The sequence below is a fragment of the Sceloporus occidentalis genome, unplaced genomic scaffold (genome assembly GCF_023333645.1).
Source record: "Sceloporus occidentalis isolate IW3139 unplaced genomic scaffold, rSceOcc1.0.p SCAF_2, whole genome shotgun sequence".
Lineage (NCBI taxonomy): Eukaryota > Metazoa > Chordata > Lepidosauria > Squamata > Phrynosomatidae > Sceloporus > Sceloporus occidentalis.
Window position 1 is genome coordinate 257159594 of NW_028316982.1, and position 23250 is coordinate 257182843.

At 42.0% G+C, this 23250-nt stretch overlaps 1 protein-coding gene across 1 annotated transcript in view; it reads left to right on the plus strand.

The window, feature by feature from the left end:
* MAML2 (mastermind like transcriptional coactivator 2) overlaps positions 1-22070 on the plus strand; it is a 232344-nt gene extending 210274 nt beyond the window's left edge. Inside the window, exons 3-5 of the mRNA XM_089508476.1 lie at positions 5779-5967; positions 11794-11905; positions 19165-22070. Of these exons, the coding sequence (XP_089364602.1) occupies positions 5779-5967; positions 11794-11905; positions 19165-20135 (1272 nt within the window). The 3' untranslated portion in view covers positions 20136-22070. The remainder of the gene's footprint in view (positions 1-5778; positions 5968-11793; positions 11906-19164) is intronic.
* The last annotated feature ends 1180 nt before the right edge of the window (positions 22071-23250 follow it).

Genomic DNA, 23250 nt, shown 5'->3' on the forward strand with positions numbered 1-23250 from the left:
CTAAAAACTTTGCTTTGGCCCATTTGGATTGCTCCAAATTTATTGTCTGTCTGTCTGTTTATCTATCATCTATCCATCCAGTGGTGCAGTAACTCATGGTGTCACTCCCCCCCCCCCCATTGAGCTCCTCCCATACCACACCATACAGAAGCCTTAGGGGCTGTACAGATGGGCGGTGGGATGCCATCCCTTTTTGCCTTGGATTGGGGCCACAGCAACCACACGCCACAGCCTCCACAGGGAGCGAAAAGAAGCCGCAAAAAGGGGATTCTTTTTAGCTTCCTGGAAGGGGCTTCATAGCCCTTCATAGCACTGTTTGGGTGCTGTGCTGGAGTTGCGCCATGATGCCGCACACCATCTAGAAGGGCATGTGGCATCAACGCACGATGGGGCAGAGTATGGCATCCAGTGTGCGGACGTTGCACCGTGGTTCTGCCCACAGGCCGGCACAAAGTGCCACTCTGTATTGAACCTTAGTAATATTTTTTGTACTAATGTTACTCATAAATCATAATTCCCATATATCATTGAATGTAATGGTAACAGTTGTAACAACTAACAAAATTAAAATTATACCTTTAAATTACAGTATCTTATGCACGGAATAAATGTATTTACATATACATCATTTCATGTGGTTAAAATAAAATTTGGTAAAATGTGATATTTTTATATAAATTTTTTTTAAAATAAAAAATAAAATTTTAAATTTAAATTTCTTTTTTTAAAAAGACCCCGGGGGTCTCTCCTTTCTCCTCCCACTGAGCCTCACCCCACTCACACCATCTCTTCAGCCTTTTAAAGAGACTCAGGTGAATGACATAGCCAAAACATATGTGTTTGAGAAGCAGAGTGTCATCCCTCCTTAGAGTGTAACCTGGTGCAGCCTACACTCCCCTAGTGACACCACTGAATCTATCATCAATCTCTCCAACAATGAACCAAGGTTTATTTTTAAATTTTGTGCTTTGTGATTTTAGATTGTATGCCATAGGCAGGTTTTATCGTGTTTTATGATGGTTATGTAAAGTGCTGTGCAAAAGTTATGGCACTAGAAAAATAAACTTTAATAATAATGAGGATGAGGATGATGGTGGTGATGCAAAAAGTACTGGACTTCTAAAAAGACAAATAATTGGATCCGATTCCTAGAGCAAATCAAGGCCAAGCTCTCCCTAAAATCCAAGATGACTAAAATGAGGCTGTTGTACTCTCAGTATGTCATGAGATGATGCGACTCACTGTTCAAGATGATAATGCTCAGTAAAGGGGAAGGCAGTAGGAGAAATGGGAGAGTGCATTACAGATGGATTTAACACATAAAACAGTACTTGGGGCTCCTGGAGATTTAGATAGTGGGGAGAAAAAACAATACATTATAAAACAAATGTTGGTGGCTGGCATCCTGTTTTGCAGTTAGGGATTCCTAATCTAGAATTACAAATCCATGCCTACTCCATATTCAGTAAGGCTGTGTAGTCACAACCATGGTATTATTGCCATGATCATAAATGTCCCCCTAATTGGACAAGGACTCTGGAGACCAAGGTTCAAATCCAGGCTCAGCCATCGAAACCCACTGGGTGACCTTGGGCAAGTCACACTCTCTCAGCCTCAGAGGATGGCAGTGGCAAACCCTCTGTGATGAAACTTGCCAAGAAAATGCTGTGATGGAGTTACCCTAGGGTCACCATAAGCAACTAGACAGCACACAACAACAACAAACAACAATCCCGCTTGAGCAGCCAGCAGCCTTATTATGCAAAGGAGGTCTGTTCAGATTCCAGTCTGGTTGCAAGGCTAATTAACTGGGTTTATATGCCATTTTTCTCCCAGGATAGGATCTGGATCAGGAGGTCTTGTGGCCACTTTGGCTAAAAACAAACATTGACTAAGCGTAAGTTCACAATTTCGAGCATGTGTCTCATCTAACGTTCAGTCTGTAACTAAAATTTGTACTTTTAGTCACATTTTCCCTGTCAAAATGTAACAACCTCTGAAGATATGCATCTGAGGAAGTAGACTTTAGTCTATGAAAGCTCCTGCTGCCAACCTCTTTCTTTCAGTTAGTCTCAAATGTGCTACAAGATCTCTCTACATCTCTGATTCTACAAACTAACACGGCTATATCATAAAATGTAACAACGTTGGCCCAGCAAGGCTCAGCACCTGTGTTCTTCATCATTGTGGGCATCTTTGAAAAGGCTGCCCTGTGTGCCATCATGCATAGGCACAGTATGGCTCAAGTAGGGAATATGGCAGACTGCCCCAGCAGGTGGCTGTACTGAGCACGTGCAGAAACAAATGTGAGGCTGCTTAATGCTTAATCACTGTCAACCTTTGTTCTTGTTAAAAGACTTGATTGTTGGATGAGTGGGGTAATGAGCCACGGTTTCCTAGCACTGTTGCTACGAGAGATTGTGAAAGCTGATCTGCAGCCCAAGAAAAGACGTGAGTCTCGAAGCTCCTGAATTCAACAGCAACATTACTGTTTTTCCTAGTGGCCCTGCAGAGACACTGCAATGTCTCTGAGCAACAGGAGTAAAGGACGAGCTTCTATTGCTGCATTTTTAAAAACACTCATATATTCAAGGATGGACGAATCAGTCTATATCTTCTCCATGTCTTTTTTGTATGCATTCAGTCATGCAAAGTCTGTGCTGTCCAATATATGGATCTATCCAGAAAAAAAACTTCAATGCATTTTTTTAATTTTCCCACACAATTTCCCTAGTGTAGGCATTTTGTATGCAGTTTTCTCTAACCATTGCCCCTCCCCATTTACAGAGTTGGAGTCCGTGGTCTCGCCCGTTCGCGAATGGAAAGTAGGGAGGGACAAAATGGCAAGTGTGAGAACACGCCACCATTGAAACCAATGGTGACTCCAATATTGGCGTTTTTCTGGATTGGTGAGGCATGGTCTGGAACAGACCCCCCACAAATTAGGAGGGACGATTGTGTTTTTCTACTCAATGTTCCCAAAGGTGTGGTTTTCTTTGTACCATTTCTTTGTATCATAGGGGGTCATGGAGATGTCTTGCTCATAGTGTCTCCATGAGTTGAGGTCAACTCAAGAGCAGTTAACAACAACAACTCTCAGATGAGTAGTTGTTGTTAATTGCTCTCGAGTTGACTTTGACTCATAGTAACCCTGTGAGCAGGACATCTCCAAGACCCTCTATCCTCCACTTCTCTGCTTCGGTCTTCTAGATTCAGGCCCATGACCTTATTGCTTGAATCTATTCATCTGGCGTGTGGTCTTCCTTTCTTATACTACCTTCAAACTTTACTAGCATTATTTTCTTTTCTAATGAGTCGTGGCTTCTCATGATGTGGCCAAAGTACAACAGCCTCACTTTTGACTTCCAGAAGGAGTTCAGGTTTCATCTGTTTAAAGACCCATTTGTTTGTCTTTTTGGCTGTCCACAGTATCCTTAACATTCTTCCCCAGCACCACATCTCAAATGAGTTGATATTCTTCCTATCTGCTTTCTTTACTGTCCAACTCTCACATCCATACAAGGTGATGGGGAATACAGTGGCTTGGACAATTCTAACTTTAGTGTTCAGTTGTACATCTTTGCTCTTTAGGATCCTGTCTAGGATCTTCTTTCATTGCTACACTTTCCATTCCTAGTCTTCTTCTTATTTCTTGACTGCAGTCTCCATTCTGATCATGTTTGATCTTAGGTACAAGAAATCTTTAATTATTTCAATTTCCCCATTACCTGAATTAATATTAGTCCTGCATGGTCGTTATTTTTGTTTTCATCATGTTCAAAAGCAAGCCTGCTTTCTTCTTTGACCTTCCTTAGTAATTGTTCCAAATCTGAGAATCCCATGATAAAATCTGGATAGATAACATGCTTTATATTATTTCACTAAGTACAAGTTAGGCCAATTTAGGAGCCATTGAGTTTCCTAAATTTTAATGCTCCTAAATTAGTGATTAGTCATCTGGATTAGCCTTTCTAATTAGGGATCCACATGAGGAATAGTTTCCATCCTAGGATACTATGCCTGAATTGGTGGCATCAATAGATAATAGTAATCACAGTCATGTGAGTTTGTGTAACCAATCAAATGTTGCTATATGCTGATGATACTTGCTTTTACTCATCCCTGCTTTGAGATGATGGACACGATGATCCTCCAGGGAATATTCCAGGCATTCCACTCACAAATAGGCTGTGTATATGTGGTGCCCTAATAACAGAGCACCATATTGGCATATTATCCACTCAAGTTGCATTAATTTTCAACCTGTAAGGAGCATCATATCTTGACCCATCTGTGACTCACATGAAAAACTGGTCTGTAGCAAACAAACTCACCTTCATTTTGAGTGATTTCAACCATTGTGTATCTCAGAGGTTGTCCTCTTTTCATCCAAAACTGCCAATATAAGTTAGAAAGAGATGGAAAGAGGGAATGGTGTTTAGTTTTCTAGATGGCATACATTAATTGTGGTTTTATGTAAACTTAACATAACATGACAAGGCAATGTATTTACTGTAACTGTATTCATGAGGCCTAAATGTCCTAAAGGCATGAGATGCCATCTGATCTTGGAAGCTAAGTAAGGTTGGTTGTAGTTAGTACTTGGATGGGGGATGACCATCGAATACCAGGTGCTACAGCCTATATTTCAGAGGAAAGAGCTGGCAAATTTACCTGAGTATTCCTTGTCTAAGAAAACCCTATTAAATGTATGGGGTCACCATAAGTTAACAGGCAACTTGAAGGCACACACACTGTAGAATCATAGAATCATAGAGTTGGAAGAGACTGCAAAGGCTATCCAGTCCAACTCCCTGCCATGCAGGAAATCTAAAAGCATCCCCGACAGATGGCCATCCAGCCTCTGTTTAAAGGCCATCCAGCCTCTGTAGTATTTATATTTGTATTTTTTTATTATTTGTAATTTTTTGAGTGGTTAATACAGTGGACTCATTCAATAAATTGGTCTGATGTGATCTGATCCCAAGGGAAAGTGAAGGCAGTAATGAGTGATAGAGAAATGAGGATAAGTTAAATGCATAGACTGTTTTCACAATGAGTGCCAAGAACAAAATGAAAAATTAGAAGTGGCTAGAAGTCCATTTCCAATTTTTTAAAACATTTTGGAATTTTTAAAGTGCAAAACCAAGTACAGGGAAAACCTATACCTAGTTTTAAGGCAATGTCATTCTTAGAAGTCCATGAAGCAGTAACTGTAAAAAGGCTAGGGAGAAAGGTTCAGAGTTTGCAAACAATGCAGGGGCCACAGGTCTCCCACCCATGTACTAAAGTGTGGTTTGGATACTGGGACATAAGGCAGCCCATGTCCATTGCCCATGCTGGCTAGAGCTTCTGGAAAACTCAGGGTGCATTGAAACTGTAGAAATAATGCAGTTTGACACAACTTTGTTGGTCTCTGTCGTTCTAGTTGTTGCTACATAATCATACTGATTTCTACATGTTATTATGACAGCTTCCCAAATGGATCCCAGGCAGCCCAGATGCATTTTTCTTCTTCTAGCATTTCCATAACACTTCTGTTAGAAATCCAAGGTTTTCCACTGCAACCACAAGGATAGCCCTGTAATTTTCTGTGAACATGCTTCTTTCAATTTCTTCTGCCAAGTTTCTATAGCAGTCTCCACACAGCACAATACAGAAGACTATAGATTCTCATCAATCTTCTGAAGACAGAGAAGTGGGCACCAGTTTTGCATGCTTATATACATGTGTCTTTGCTAGATATTTTTCTTCACTCTTCTTTTCTGCTATTTCCAGGATCAACACTCTGTGATAGGCCAAAGTGCAGGCCCCAGTCCAGCTTCTGGCACTTGCACAAATCCAAATGCTGGAAGCAGTTACATGAATTCACCCCAGCAAGCGTTGCTGAATCAGCAGCTAAAACAACAACTTCTTCTACAACAGCAACAGCAGCAGCAACAACAACAACAAATATTAACAGAAGCAGTAAGTTTTCCAGTCTCCTGTTTTCATTGTGTCCTTTCAATGAGGATAACCATGTTGGTCTGTTTTATCAGAAACAACTGAATCATAGAATCATAGAGACTCCAAGGGCCATCCAGTCCAACCCTTGCCATGCAGGGACTTACAGAGGAAGTGTGTTCCACTGTCGAACAATTCTTACTGTCAAGATGTTCTTCCTAATGTTGAGGTGGAATCACTTCATCAAATTTGTAGCGCAATGGTTCCCAAACTCCGGTCTTCCAGCTGTTTTGGACTCGTTCCCAAAAGCCCTAGCCAGCTTGGCCTACTGATAGGAACTCTGGAAGATGAAGTCCAAAACACTTGCTGAACTAAGGTTTGGGGACTACTGGTGTACTGCTATATCTGCCAGCAATGCTCCATGTAGGGGTGTAGCTATGGTAGGGGACACTAGTTAAATTTTCTTTCTGTCACTGGGTTTCTAGCATTTTAGTCAATTAAAACATAAATAGAGCATTTAGAAATACAGATTAGACATCAAAGACAAGAAGGAGGCGCAGTTTCTGTTGCACACAAATTTCATGGAGTGGGAGGGGGAATTGTTATTTGGATGGCAATGCCCTCCCCCCCCCCCCCCCACACACACATAACTACATTCTTGTTTCGATGGCATTTTACACAGGACACACAAAGCAGCCCTTTTGCAAAATAATTAATCCAAATGTGATATCAGAAATGTCATGTTTCAAATGTGGGGCCACTTCAATCTCCCAAAACCTGGGCCTGAAGCAGACCCATTGATTAAGTTAAGTAATTGATTCTGTGGGTCTGCTTTACTTAGGACTAACCAAAAGAATTTAAGCCACTGTCTCTGGCCACAAAGCTGCCATTATTGAACAGAAGAACTTCAAAGAGCTTCAAACAGGAATGTGCTGAGCAAGAATTTATGAAGAAGTTCAGCTCTATCTTCTGTGGTTTGGATAAATCAGGGCTTCTTCACAATGTTGATTAGTCTGCATTATCACCCAGCTATTATTTGTTTTGTGTTTTTTGCCAGTCATATATTTTTTATTTCTTTTCCTTCTGGCCCTTGTGAGAGGCTAAACTCTTCTCTGATGCATGAATGAGAGTCCAATCATTAGACAGTAATGATTATTCAAAACCATTGTATGTTAAACTCCTTATCTGTGCTAGGATCTACTTCTCACCTCTCTACCATTGTTAAACAACTTCTGTTAATACTGTCATCCCCTGATATCTTTTGCATTTCCATTCCTCTGTGGGAGTGCACACAATTGAGACAGCACTCCATGCAGCTGATGAAGCTGCCTTTGTTGTTGTTGTTAATTGCCTTCAACTCAATTCCTCCTCATGACAATTCATGAAAGTTGATGCCAAATAAAAACTAGTTAGTCTTTAAGGTACAAATGGCCCTCCATATTGGCAAAGATTCCGTTCCAGATTTCCCCCCCCCCCCCATCCTAAAAAGTGTGGGACCTCAAATCCCGTTATTGCCAATGGACATGCAACGTGCACTGTCTACCATTGGCAATAATGGAGTGGGACAACCTGTGGATTGGCTAGCCTGCTGGTATGAAGGCCAACTGTACTCACAAGACTCTTCATGTTTGTTTTTTTTTCACTGTAACTCACCATGGCAAGATTCAAATGTGCATAGTAGGAAAATATCTGTCTTCATCTGGCCATTTGGAACTGTGGGCATAATATAGTGATGCAGAAGTATTTATGAAAATCTGGATTCTCTTGAGTTCGACCTTTAGCAATGAAAAACATAGTTCAAGTTCAGTGTAGTGCATATCAGTAGCAGGAAACATTTGTTTGGTTATCATTTTAACATAGCATTGGTGATTCAGACATCAAAAAAGCATTCAGAAAATCCATATTTTTAAAAAATATGCATTAAAATGCATACATTGGTGGGAAAAGTGCAAACACATGTGAAGTCGAAGGCTTTCATGGCCGGCATCCATAGTTTTTTGTGGGTTTTTCGGGCTATGTGGCCATGCTCTAGAAGAGTTTATTCCTGACATTTCACCAGCATCAGAAAAGATGCCAGCGTCATGAATAAACTCTTCTAGAACATGGCCACATAGCCTGAAAAACCCACAAAAAAAAAAATGCAAATACATGCTTTACTCAATAGGCGAATGCATGCCAAATTGTTTACATTTGAAAAATGCTGGCAAAAATGTACTCATTTGGAAAATTGTACTAAAAAACACAATACAAGTGGCCATGGATGGCAGTGGGAAAGGCTAATAATCTGATTTGGGCTCAATTTGAAATGGTCTTAGAGGTGAAGAGAAGAAAACCTCAATAAGCTGAGTTTGAGAAATTTCTCAGAATTAGGTAAAGTTGCTTTTTTTTCTTTTTTCAAAGTATTAATAATTTTCAAAATAGAAACATGCATAAATATGTAGGCTTTGACAAAAACAAACAAGAAAGACATAAATCCTAAAGACACATACTACTTCTCCTTCCCCTGTACCCCTAATTTAAAAAGACTTCCCCTTTTTCTCTAAGCACCAGTTAAACATACATTCTAATTTCTCCCTTCATTGTTTTATACTTTTTCTTAACAAATATGCCGTACATCAACCTTTCTTTCTGAAATCTGAAAAATTTAACTTTACTCTCTAGATATCAACTCCCATAATAGTAATATCCTCCCCTTTGTTTTAGTATATGGACTGTCAAAAATGTCCATCTTTGTAAGAAGGCCTCATCTGAGTTTCCCATTATATAATTAGTTAATTTATCCAAATACACCAAACCCATTGCCTTCTCTAACCATTCCATATTATTTGATATTTTCTTAACTTCCCAATATCTTGCATAAACTAGTCTAGCTAAACTAATCTCAAGTAATCTTGATAAACTTATTTATCATATTCAATAGCTATAACTCTGGTCTCAGAGGAAAAGTTACTTTCTGAGACTATATATCCCATAAAATCCTCCAGCCAGTATGGTGTATTCTGGGAGTTGTAGACCAAAAAGTAACTTCCCAAACTCTGAGATATGTATATCCCTTTCTCAATGTGCCCATGACCCTTTGAACTGAAAATGTGGGGAACCAAATCTGAAATCTTCTGCCAGTAAGGCCTGTGCTGTTTTCTTGTTGAGCAGTGCTCCTCCTTCTGCTGTTCCCAACCCTTGCAGTGGTGATTCCATGATACGAGTTAGCAGCACGACACATGATTGCAGAGGAATGGTGGAGGTTTGTATTTTCAGCCACATGAAAAGCAGGTTACAGGGTAGCCAAGCTGTCGGGACACAGCAGCCACTTCCATTTCCTTTCTGAGCAGATGCTAGCAAGGCAGAAAGACCACCCGGGTGGAATCTCTGCATACCTTCAGGCGACACTCACTTTGCTCACTCTGCTGACTGGGAAACCTACTTGCCTTAAGAGTGCAGAGCCAGGCAGAAAATGCCTCCCTTTTGCAGGGAGAACAGACATACTTTAACAGTTTGCTTGGAAGGAAAGAGGGTTAGTGGTGTTCCAAAAAATAAATTTTTAACTTAGTAATATTTTTGACTTCTACCACTGGCACCTTTCCTCTGTTAAACTAGCTGTGCCCTTTCCTAGAGTTGGAAGACCTAAAGATGGTCATGCCCACACTATCAGCCCCAAGGCACAAGACTTCTGCAGTCCACTGTACATTGGGCTATCACTGTACCAATTTTGAATACTATGATTAGTTCAAAAAATGACAGCCAGATTGGTTACTGGTACAGTCAGTGACAACTAGACTTTAATATCAAGGGACTACTGTACCTTTACCTTTACCATTTTACATCTGTTACACCAATATTACAAACCACTCTACTAGCTGCCAGTTACTTTCTGGGCAAGATACATGTTGGTTGTTAACTTTAAAGCCTATGTACTTTGAGTCGGGGTTACCCATGGGATCACCTTTTCCCATATAATCCACTGTGTATACTCAAGGACATTTATCTCAATCTGCCAAAAGTAGGCTGACAACTGTTCCAAGAGGACATTTTCTTCAGCCGTCCCCTGATTGTGGAATGACTTGCTAGGGGAGATTTGTTAGCTGGATGCATTTTCTGTTTTTAAAATGGCAGTAAAGACCAATCTCTTCCAGCAGGCCTACCCATCGGATTTTTAAGTCAATGATGTATTGATTGTTTCTAATATGTATGGTTTTTACATGCTTTTTAATTGGTATTAATTGCCTAATCCATTGTTGCTCCCCACCTTGATTTATAGGGAGAGGTGTGTAAAAAATTATTGTTGTTGCTGCTGTTAGGTTATGCTTCTTTGCTGGTGGGTGTGGAGGAGGCTTCCCAACATATTAATGATGTACAGAGATCTTAGCAGCAAAACTACCTGAAGTTCCAGTTTCAAAGCTTCCTTCTGTCAAATGGTCATAGGCAAACCATCTCTTTGACCATCACCTTTAATGTGGAGATTGTAGCATTGGCCTTCCATACAGGATTGTTGTAAGTGCTGCTGAGATAACTCTGTGAAGCACCTGGAACAAAGTTGTTTCTTATGAGTACATACACAGGCAGAAGGGAGCATTGTTATTCTGTCCTGGGCATCTTGATAAGTTTGTATGCAACTGGGGGCTTCCATTTCAGCAGAGCAGTAAATCTACTCTGGGTTTTTTAAGTCCAAACTTTAAAGGACCTGCTCAAAGCGATGCTCCTTTATGAGTTTGCTAACTTGGATAGCTCCCTTAATGTTCAGCCTTCAACCCAGAGCAGATTTACCACACCGCTGATGTGGGAGGATCAGCTACCATGGTTTGTAGCATTTCCCCTGATCTACCCTGCTCAGTATCCATACTCATTTAGGTATTTGTTCTGATGCCATGTATTTCCCTGATACCCAAGGATCTGCAGCATCAAAATAGGTCTTTACTTTAGGAATATGCACTCAGACCCAGTGGTGTCACTAGGATTCCTATCACCCAATGCAGTAACTGATGGCATCTCCCCCTATTGACATCCTCCCATGCAGAATACTTATGTTTTCTGTATTAATCTTACTCATAAATCATAATTCCTGTATATCACTAAATGTAATAGAAATAGTTGTGACATAAGCAATTAGCAAAATTAAAATTATACCTTTAAATTATATCATACACACAGCCTAAATGTATGTAAATTTCATGCGGTTAAAGTTAAAATTTAGTAAGATGTGATGTTTTTAAAGAAAATGTTAAAAGAATTTAATTTTTTGAACTAGTTGTAGTTAATTGTTTTAAAATTTGCACTAGTTTGAATGAGTTGTAGTTAATTTTTTTTAAAAACCAAAACCCTAAGGCTTCACCTTTCTCTTCCCACTGAGCCTTGCCCCACAACTACTATGTCCTCCATTGAGCTCCAACATTTTAAAAGGACACAGGCAAATACCACAGCCCTTTTCCATCCAAAGGTAGATATTTGGAGAGCAATTGTGTCACTCTTACTTAGGGTGTCACCTGGTTTGGTCTACACTTCCCGCACCCCATACTGACACCACTGTTCATATCACTGTTCTTATATGGCACTGAAATGAAACTCAAAATAATCTCCCCAGGAAAACACAGACCCTACATCAGCATTCCCCAGCCCAGGACCTACCAAGCGTGTTGGGTCAGATTGACATTATCACTAGCAAGCATCCCTGTGGATTTCTGACTGAGATTGATGGGAGTAACAGTCCAACACATCTAGAGGTGGTCATGCTGGGGATGACTGTTTTACTTTCTTTGGGATCCTTCTTATTGCTCTCTTTTGGACTGGTCCACACAAGGATTTCCACAGAACGAATCAAAGTGAGATGTCTCTCTTTTTTTGGTTCTGTTCCCACAGGAAAAGATAACTCCTCAAGATCAGTTGAATCGACATCTCACGAGACCACTGCCAGAATATAAAGACCAAAGAAGGAATCAAGTCAATGTGCAGCAAAACCATCAGTATTCCAGTAAGTACCCTTAAAAACCAAAAATAGAGACGTGAGACTTAAAGGTGGAATGGGTTTGAGTTTGTTAAAGTCCCTGCCCAGTCTCAGGGATCTGTATAAAGTTTTTCTTTTACCCTTTCTCTGCCTCCTTCATCTGCTCTTTTTTTCAGCCTTCCTCTTCTCTCAACCTCCTGCCTCCTAATCTCCCCTTTAGCCTGCACCAAGTACAAAAGTCCTCTTGTCTCTAGCGCCTTTGCAAGCTTTCCACTTTCCTCACAGAAGCAGTATTGATTTTTCCCACTATATCACTTGATGGACCTTCCCCCCAGCTGTTAAAATGTCTGTGGACATTCTGTGGCATCACTGTAACTCAACTGATGGCTTGAAAGAGATGACTCACAGATTTTTAGCCTGCTGTATGTATAGAGAAGCTACAGGATCAATTAGAGTGGGTCTAAAAATAGGAAATCTGTCTACCACATTTGGCTGGAATTTATCTGGTGTCTGACAGACAGTTGAGGGACTTGTCCAGAGAAAAGAGACACTTTTAAAACGTAATGCATCTTCAGTTAACTTAAAACATCCTCAATGTAGTTTAGTTTTAATCTTCCATTAAAAATAGATGGTTCAATATTGAATTGCACCTAGACCTAAATTTGCAGAGATCCCAAAATGTTACATGATGGTCAAGATTCAGTGTCATCAGACATAGCTATAGGGATGGAGTTCCATCAACGTAACTACATCTGATGATGCCCAAAAATGCTATCATCTCAGCAGCTACAAAATGTTAGTATAGATGACTCTTTGGTCAGATCCAACATAGATCTTAGAAAAAAAACTCCAAAGAAAGAGACTCCACTACACTTGAAGGAGTGTGTTCCACTGTTGAACAGCTCTTACTTGTGCCTCCTTACGTTCCAGATGATAATGAGGAAAAAGAAGACTTTAGTGCAACACCAGCTGCACTGTTGACAGGAATCAATGAAGGCAAGGGCCACAGTCACACCAGGGTGTGTGTGGATTTAGTCCAAATATCACATGATGGATAGTAAATCCATGCAGATTTTTACTGTGTTAAAAAAAGTTTCTTCTTATATGTGATCCTCAAAGAATATTCCTAATGCTCCTGGGTTGTGCAGGCAGTTTGAGTGTATAATTCCTCCCATCCACCCATGAAGTCATAGGCTTCACCCCTAGTGTTGCTTGTCAGGTCTGGGCAGGAATCATAAACTGACACATTCTCCACTACTACTCATTCCTTTCGGTATCTAAGAGTCTGATTCTCTTCTCTTCTGGACGCTAATTGGAATGCAATTTCTTCCCATCTGGTAGAAATTAGAGTGGCAAAAAGAGGCTAAAAATAGCAAGCAATTCAAAGAAAAAAATAAACTTTGTCTTTGGAGTGAGATAGAAAACCAATGTCTCAACCATGGTGCCCTTTGAAACAACTCATGTCATTACCCAATAATATAGGGTGTTGGCCATCTGTGTACGAGTCAACATGTTCCATCTATGTTGGTGTTTCAGATATCCCAGCCCTCTTTGATGTTTTTGCTGGTCCGGGCTGGCAGTCTGTCTGCTTAGGGAGTTTTTTCATTGCAATGGTGGTCCTGCTAATTCTGGAAGGATGCCAACTAGCCCCCAATTGCAAGTGCTAATTAGGACATGTGTACTCCAGCATCCCTCTGGTATGGTTCTCCATGATCTTTTTCATTTCTGATCCTCCATCCATATCCTTCCAGTAGTCCCTATGATTTTTTCCAAATGGATTTGCTGTCTCTTCTTAAGATGGTGGTTGTTTTTTGGGCTGAGTATTTACAAAATATATATCTCCATGTATAGGATTGAGATCCTGTACAGCCAACCTTCTGTATCCATGGATTTTTTTTCATCCAGATTCAAGCATCCACAGCTTGCAGTATATTTGAAAATATACATAAATTCCAAAAAGCAAACCTTAATTTTGCCATTTTATATAAGGAACACCATTTTACCATGCCATTGTATTTAATGGGACTTGAGCATCCACAGAGTTTGTTATCTACAGGGAATCCTAGAACCAAACCTCAGCAGATACCAAGGGCCCACTGAATTGTGTTTTCATAATGTAAATCTATACACATGCGGTTACACAATGGCTGTGCTATACCATCGTTTTGCTGAATATTGACATTGTGCAAGCAGTTGAGTATCTGCCAATGCAAGTGGTGCTGCTTACTGTCCCATTGGGAAATGGAGAATACACAATGGCTGTTCTGCAGTTCCAGGGAATCAAGGGGTACATTGAAGGCACTGAGAAATAGTTAGGCACCATCTAAGAATGCACAACTGCATGGCTGAAATCTTATCCAAACCAAAACAGACCCACTGAACCAATTTCGGCGGCAGATTGAGGGCAAGGGAGCTGTCTCTGTGCCGAATGGGACAGAGAATGACCGAAGTGTCTTCTCTCTGCCCTTATTATGGTGTTACAGGGGGAGGGGGGATATGGACTTGGGGAATGTTTTGGCTGGGGAGGTAGAGGGTAATTCTCTATGTTTGGACGGGGCTCCCATTGAGGTAGTGTGGGGCAAGGGGAGGTATGGCGGTAGGAGAGTGGACCAGCGTTACAGGGGAAGACGAGATCGATGCGTAATATCTATTACGCCTTCCTGTCCCTCTCCTAACCAAAGAGACCTGAGGGTCGTTCCAACCATACCACAAACCCGTCTCTGCTCCTGTGCAATGCCTGGTCTATTAACAACAAAGCCCATATAATATACGATCTGCTAGAGGATAACAACTGTGACCTGGCTTGCATTACTGAGACCTGGCTTGGGCCTGAGGGAGAAGCTGTATGGGCTCAGGCCCTACCTGCCGGGTACTCAGTGAAGGACCAGACCAGGTTAGGTGGGCGGGGAGGGGGTGTTGCCTTGATACATAAGAACACCTTGTCTCTAACCAGGAACCATGTGCGTCAAACGTCCTATATTGAGTGTATTTACTTGACCCTGAAGGCCAGAGACAGTCTAGGGATTCTGTTGGTCTATCGGCCACCCGGTGCGCTAACAGACTACCTTAACGAGCTGACACAGTTGGTCTCAGAGCTGATGTTGGAGTCCCCCAGGCTTTTAGTCCTGGGAGACTTCAACATCTCCCTTGCGGCCAACTACGTTCCATCTGGTGCGGCTCGGGAATTCATGGAAACCATGACAGCCATGGGCCTGTCACAACTGGTCTCAGGGCCTACACATTCTGCGGGTAATACACTCGATTTGGTCTTTTGTACGGACATGGACATTCCGTGGGTGGAAATATCAAATATTTCCCCCTTGTCATGGACGGATCACTTCCTGGTGGAGGCAAAAATCAAGGCTTCTACCCAGATCCTCCCCGGGGGTGGCGGACCTATTAAAATGGTCCACCCTCGAAGGCTGATGGAACCCAAAAGGTTCCAAGAAGCCCTAGAGGGGTATATGGTTGGAACTGACGGCGACTCTGTTGATGCCCTGACTGGTATCTGGGATACCAATCTTTCCAGGGCTATACACAGCATCACTCCCAAGCGCCCTCTCAGACCTGCTTCCAAAAGGAAGCCCTGGTATACGGAAGATCTCCGGGCGAGGAAGTGGGTTCTGCGACGGCTAGAGCACCGCTGGCGGAAACACCAGCGCTTATCTGACAAGACTCTCCTGGACCACCTTTTGGAGGACTATGGAGAGGCGATACGTGCAGCTAAGAATTCGTTCTATGGTGCACGTGTCGCGTCCGCGGAGTCGCGTCCGGCAGAGTTGTTCAGGGTTGTGAGGGAGCTAACTCAGCTCCCTCCTGCCCCGAACCAGATCCTTGAACCTTCCAAGGCCTGCTGTGACCGATTTAACAACTTCTTCGCAGATAAAATCTCTCGGATAAGCGAAGGTCTGGATGCCAGTGTTAGAGCAGAAACCAGAGTAGAGGTGTCCAGAGCTTCCGTGGACTTGGTTAAACTGGATCACTTTGAGCCTGTAAGTACCGAGGATGTGGACAGGATCCTTAGGAGTGTTAGGAAGACGGCCTGCTCCCCCGATCCCTGTCCCTCATGGCTGGCGGCTCAGGGGGGACCGGTGGTAACTTCAGTGTTACACCGGATTATTAATACATCTTTCAGGGAAGGGCAATTTCCATCGAAATTAAAATTGGCCACTGTAAAACCTTTACTGAAAAAGCCCTCCCTTGACCCCCTGATGTATAATAATTATCGGCCTGTATCGCTGCTGCCATTTTTGGGTAAGGTGATCGAGAGGGCGGATGCGATCCAGCTCCAATCGATCCTGGATGAAACGGATTATCTAGACCCATTTCAAACTGGCTTTCGGGCGGGTTACGGGGTTGAGACTGCCATGGTCGCCTTGGTCGATGACCTCCGTCTGGGCATCGACAGGGGAAGCGTGTCCCTGTTGGTGCTCTTGGACATGTCAGCGGCTTTCGATACCATTGACCATGGTATCCTTCTGGTGCGCCTAGTGGAGGTGGGAATCGGGGGCACTGTGCTCCAGTGGTTCCAGTCCTACCTCTCTGGGAGGCTCCAGATGGTGCAGCTGGGAGACGTGTGCTCTGACAAGAGGCCCCTAACATCTGGGGTCCCTCAAGGAGCCATTCTGTCCCCCATGCTTTTCAACATTTACATGAAACCGCTGGGAGAGATCATCCGGAGACATGGGGCGCGGGGTTATCAGTACGCTGATGACACCCAAATAATTTTCTCTATGTCTCCGACTGATGCAGTGACCGGGGATGGCGTCTCTCCTCTCGTGGCCTGTCTGGAGTCGGTAATGGGCTGGATGAAGGAAAACAGACTCAGCCTGAATCCAGAGAAAACGGAAGTACTTGTGATAGGTTCTCCTGGCCCAGGGACGGCGGTGGTTCCACCTGTCCTGAATGGGATCACGCTTCCCGTGAGGGACTCTGTACGCAGTCTGGGGGTGCTCCTTGACTTGTCGCTCCACCTTACATCTCAGGTGGATGCGACAGTCAGGAGCACCTGTTATCAGCTTCGGCTGATACGCCAGCTGCGTCCCTACCTGAGCCGGGGGGACCTAGACACAGTAGTACACGCTCTGGTAACCTCTCGGTTGGATTTCTGCAATGCGCTCTACATGGGGCAACCCTTGTACCATACCCGGAAGCTGCAATTAGTGCAGAATATGGCAGCAAGACTGGTCACTAATACATCTAGGACCAGTCATATAACACCGGTCTTAAAAGACCTACATTGGCTGCCTATTCGCTTCCGGGCGCAATACAAGGTGTTGGTTATGACCTATAAAGCCCTAAATGGCTTGGGCCCAGAGTACTTGAAGGACCGCCTCTCTCCGTACAATCCGCCCCACACACTCAGATCCAGCAGGCAGCAGTTGCTAAGAGTTCCAGAGGCTAGGTTGGTTAACACCACCAGAAGGGCCTTTTCGACCTCGGCCCCCACCCTCTGGAACGCGCTGCCTATTGAGCTCCGTTCAGCAACCTCCCTGGCCCAATTTAAAAGGGAGCTAAAGACGCTTCTCTTCAGGCAGGCTTATCCCTAAGTCCTGCCTTGAGAGCCCTTTCTCCCCTTTTTTGTCAGTCCCCTCTGTTAGCTCCCTTTAGTTAGTCCCCCTGCTAGCCATCTGTGAGCCATCTGTGATCTGGCACAGATTCTTTTATTGTAATTATGGTTTTTAATGATGTTGATAATGATGCTGTTTTAAAATTGTATTGAATATTTGCTGTGAACCGCCCTGATGTTTCGAAGGGCGGTATACAAATAAAGTTTATTTATTTATTTTATTATTTATTTATGGTGAGTCAGCATGTAGATAAATCCAGTTGATTCAATGGTTCTACTCTAGTTGAGATGAACAAAAGGATTTATTGTTAGTCCCAATGTGAAATGGTTACATTTCTAGAACAACTATGTTCTAGTATGCAACTACGAACTGAGTATGTCAATTATCCAATGGCCAAAAATGCACACCAAATGTATAAGGGAAGTTAGACATATGTATGACACCAAGAGAATTCTGGTCTAGATGTGTATCTATATACTTCCACATACTGGGGCTAATTTCATAGCAAACCCTGATAGGTTAAGCCTTCCATCTGATTTTTCTTTCTTTCTTTCTGCTTCACCTTCATTGAGAAATTAAAATATATAATTGTTGTGGGTAATCTACACAGAGTACCCATTATGGGCGGGCACTCCATAGTGTGAAAAGTTTAAGTCTTTGGCCTACAATTTCCAGAAACTCTAGCCAGCAGGTACTGGCCATGTTGGCTGCAGGATTTCGGAACATAGTCCAAAGCCCTTAATATTTACATTATATGCGAGGTTTTTCTAGTAACCCAATGCCAACCCATTTTTAAGTAACCTGTTATGTATGGGAGAAGGCAGTTTTTGGGAACCAGTACAGCCATGATAAATTGATAAAATTTCCTAGTGCCAATTACTAATCCAGTAGCCCTATACTAGGCCAACTGCAGTTTGGGGTTCATTTTTACTAGTATCCTCACATATAACATGTTGTGATTGCCAAATAAGGAGTTATCAGAGCATGGATAACTATAGCCAAGTGAAATGCCCTTACCTTGAAATTCCACACAATAAAACTGGTCACCACAAGTTAATCAACTGAGACTTTTGTTCATCATTCTACCTGTTCAGCCAATTGGAGCGTGCTGTCAGTTTTACATCAGTGGTTGTTAAGATCAGACCAGCTATTGAGGCCCAGAGATCAATAGAAGAGAGGTGCCATTGTGAACAAAAGATGCTAGCACAGATTCCCATTTCATAGAATCACAAGCTAATGGAAGGGAACCAAGATTTAATCTTACCCAACTCCTGATGCTGCCAAAAATCTATTGGACATCCAGCTTTTGCTTATACATTTCTGGGATAAATTGCTGGTATTACAAGTTGAGTCTTCCTTATCCGAAATGCTTGGGACCAGAAGTGTTTTGGATTTGAGTTTTTCAGATTTTTGAATACTTGCATATACATAATGAAATATCTTAGAGATGAGACCCAATTTTAAACACAAAATTCTAAGTTTTGTGTACATCTTATACACCTAACCTGAAGGTAATTTTGTGTACAATATTTTAAATAATTTTGTCCATGAAACAAAGTTGATGTATATTGAACCATCAGAAAGCAAAGGTGTCACTGGATTTTATCTGTGATGGGGAAAGGTTTTATTGGTACTCTTGTATCTGAGGCTTATTTAGAGACTAAAAATGAATGATCAGTCAGATTTCCTATACTTTCTCCTTTTCACTTTTTCTAGGTGGATCTTCCAGTGTGAGCATCAGTTCCAGCCTATGCTTCTCCAACCCCATTTCAACTCTGACTCAGACTTCAAATCTATTGTCAACAGCTCATGGAACCAGAATGCCTTCTCTTGCAACAAGCCACCACATGGGCTGTTACGGGAATGTCCCTCGCAGTCAACCAAGTGCATACAACATGACATCTTCAGGGGCAAGCTTGGTCTCGCAGCACAGAAATGCAAACCAAATTGTATCTGGTCAGAACAGCCCTGCAGCATCTCGGCAACTCCCGTCTGGGCAAGGAAATAACTTGTCGGCATTTGACAATGGGTCAGGGATCAACTCTCAGCAAGGGAAACTCAGCTTGAACCAGGGACCCTCAACACAAAGACCTGCAAATGTGATGGTCTCCTCAAATTCCACATCTCAGAACTGGGTCTCTCCAGAAACAGGAGCAAAACAACCAGAAACACGAAAGCCCATCGGGTCTCCTTTCTCAACAGGGAGTTCTTATACAAGCCAGCCACTACAACGCACAGCTGCCCACCAGCAGTTTCCCCAACGTACCATGGTGCCCACTTCCCAATTGGCCACTGTCCAGATGAGGACACCTATGAGCCAAATGAACCAGACTCTAAATGGACAAGTGGCTGCATCACCAAAATCCCAGAATGCAAGGCCTAACCAAGTACGGGCGCAGGCCATGCCAAACTTAAATCCAGCTGGGGTGGGTATGTCATCACCACCACACTCCTTGTCATCTAACCACTTCTCATCTACTGCCAGTCAAACATCTGCCAGGGCTTACCAAGGAACTGATCATGCTAGTGAACTAGCATTTGACTTTCTGAATCAGCAGGGAGATAACATTGGGCCAGCACTCAACAGTGATCCAGACTTCATTGATTCTTTGCTGAAAACAGAACCTGGTAATGATGACTGGATGAAAGACATCAACCTTGATGAAATTTTAGGTGGCCATTCCTGAGTGTTTGTTTACGGTTTTTATATATGGCCTCAAAACCTGGGTATCACTTTGTAATGTTTGTAGAAGAAAAGATGATATCCATTGGGTAGGATCCAGACTTGGTCATGACTGACTCAAGTCCTATTTATGTCAGTAGGTCTGCGTTACGTATGACTAAGTCTGGAATAGGGATGTAAAGAATACTCTCAAATTTTCTCATTCTAATTGAGAAAAGGGTCTCAACACAACAAGACACTCCAGTGAAACAGCTGCAAGATTTTTCACATTGTGGAAATTTCATCTGCACAAGAAAACCTTGAATTTTGTGCAAAAAACCTCAACATTTTACAGTGCTTTTTGTGCGATTTTTTTTTTTTACAAAAACAATTTTTTGCAGCGACAACTTTTGAAATTATTATTATTATTATTATTATTGCTTTTGCATACAAGAATGAAATAAGCAGAGATTTACATCTGTAGTGTGGGATAAACCACAGCTCTCTGAATGGCAAAGGGACTCTTGATTTACACTAAGGAACCAATCAGAGATTACTACATCCATCTAAGTGCAAAATCTACTTTCTCAGTCCTAAATAATATTTACATCCATAAAGCTCAGTAGGAAACACAGTAGGAAACATCCATTGCATCAGATATATATCTGCCATTTTTCTGTTCATAGCTGGAGAGAGAGAGAGAATAAGAGAAAGAAAAACCATGTGTATATATAAAGACATATCTGGAGCAGTGAAGGGAAGGAAAACAAAAACAGAATATTCAATCAGAAGCTCCTTAGGACTTCTGAGGGACAGTCACCAGACATCAGCAAAAGGCATGTTTTCATGCAAAAGGTCCCACATTCCTCTCCCTTACTCTCCAGGTATGGCTGTGAAAGATTTCTGCCTGAAACAAGCTGTTCTGTTCTGTTCAGGCTCAAAGATTCTAATAAAGAATCAAAGACGATACAGCCCTAAGTCTACAGGAACTGAGCAAGGCAATTGAAGATAGGGTGTCTTGGAGATGCCTAATTCATAGAGTCACAATGAGTTGAAGTTGACTTGAGGGCAGTCACCAGCAAAAGATTGCTGGGAGGTCTCTGAGAGATTGGGAGGTCTCCTACATTGGCAGCCCCCCCCCCAAGTGGTGACGGTAATGCAGTGCTATGGGCAGCACCTGTGGTCATGAGTTACCTTCTATTTTCATTACCTACAATGTTTTTTGCAATGATTTGTGTAATTTCAGGCTGTGTTTTCCACCACCCTCACATTTTGATTTTTAGGCATGCGAGGACTTCCAGGTGAAGGACTTGGAGGCCACATAAAAGAGTTTGGGTGCGGATTTTCCCCACATCACTCCTAAACTAGCTTACCAGCCTCAGGTGTGGAATAGGACTCTGTCTTCTCACCAGTACTGAAGAAGCTTTTCCTTTGGCAGCAAAAAGGTCTGGCTCTGCTATATGAGAATGCCAGGTGGTAATGTTGTCTCTTTAATTATAAATTCTAGCAATTCCTAGCCTCTGAGACTAACATGAAAGAAAGTTGTGCAAGAGCAGAGCTTGGAAGCATTACTATTTTGGACTGCAAGTCCCAATATCCCAAGCCAGATTATTGAACATTAGTCCCAACTCTGAGCAAGAGCCATGGCTCCATGCATCATCTGTTTATTTCAGTGACCATGTGTTGCCCTCTAATGATGATTATGTGACCAAAACATGAGATGTATGTGTATCTTTTGAAACAAAAACAAATCCTACATCTTTCATTACATTATATATCCTCTTCTCTTTTTTTATGGTTTTTGTTTTTTACCATTATGGTTAAATGCACTGCACTTATTTTTGCATTATTGAATCAGGAGCATTTCTCAGTATTGGCTTGTAAATATATATAAAACATTTTTTGTAAACTTTTGTACAAAAAATGTAATATTTTGGTAGGAATACTGGTATCATATTCTTTGGGTTATATTTATACATATGTGAAATAAAAATGTACTGTCCAAATTTTGTATTTTGCATAGCCTAGTAATATACACACACAAAATTTGCTTAATTTTTGTATCTCAATATATGAGGTTAATGTTGGGATTTATATTTATATGGTATTTATATGGTATATTGTTCTCATTATCTTGAACCTTATGCTTTAACAGTGGCATATAATATGGGGAGCAAGTAGAGAATTTTGGGTTTGTTTGTTTGTTTTTCCAAAAAGAAGTCTTAGCCTTTAAGTTTATACCCCAAATCCTAGTTTTGCAAAATTACCACAGATTTTGTGCGCTGTGGTTTTTTTCAAATTTGTGTGCATTATTCATTGTGTGAAAGCATATAGTTCCCTGGAAATTTACTGGCATTCTTGCAGTTTACCAGAGTATTCTCACGAATTTACACACTCCATTTCATTAGTAGATCATATTTACCCAACGCTGTTATTCAGAATATCTTAGGAAAGTTTTTTTTTTTAAATTACAATTCCCAAAATGCCACAGTCTGGGAGCTGATGGATTCTGGGAGTTGTCCAAAAAGTAGCTTTCCCATGTGTGCTTGACCAAAACAGAAAGGATCCTTTGTGTATTCAGTTATGTCTATGGCTTGTTTCTACCAACAACTGGAATGCCTAAATTGGGAGGAGGGTGTAGCCCTCCAGGTATTATTGGAGTCATTAACTTTCATTAACCCCAGGACTTCCAGATCCAGGAAATGCTGGAGTTTAAGCCTGGGATCTGTATCTATGACTGTAACTACGCTCAAACATGGCTGCCAGCAGATCACACCACTTTTTCTTTTGATTTGGTTATAGCAGAAAGGAGTCTGTGATCCACAGATATTGCTGGACTCCGAATCTTGTTTGACCCAGGCAGCATGGCTAATAAACAGGGCCAATGAGAGGTCTAATCTAACAACATCTGAAAATCCACAGGATCACCCATCCCCATCCCTGGCATTTATGTTTATGGAGGAACAGCTGTCCCAAACCCAGAATGGACTGCCTGGGAGGCCACAGCACTGCCCCCTATCAGCAGTCACTGGTGGGGGTGCAGTGCCTACCATTCTGAATCTGGCATGGCTGCTGCGAGAGCAGCTGCACAAGACCTGGAACAGACCATCCAGAGGCTACAACATTGGCTGCATCAGCGG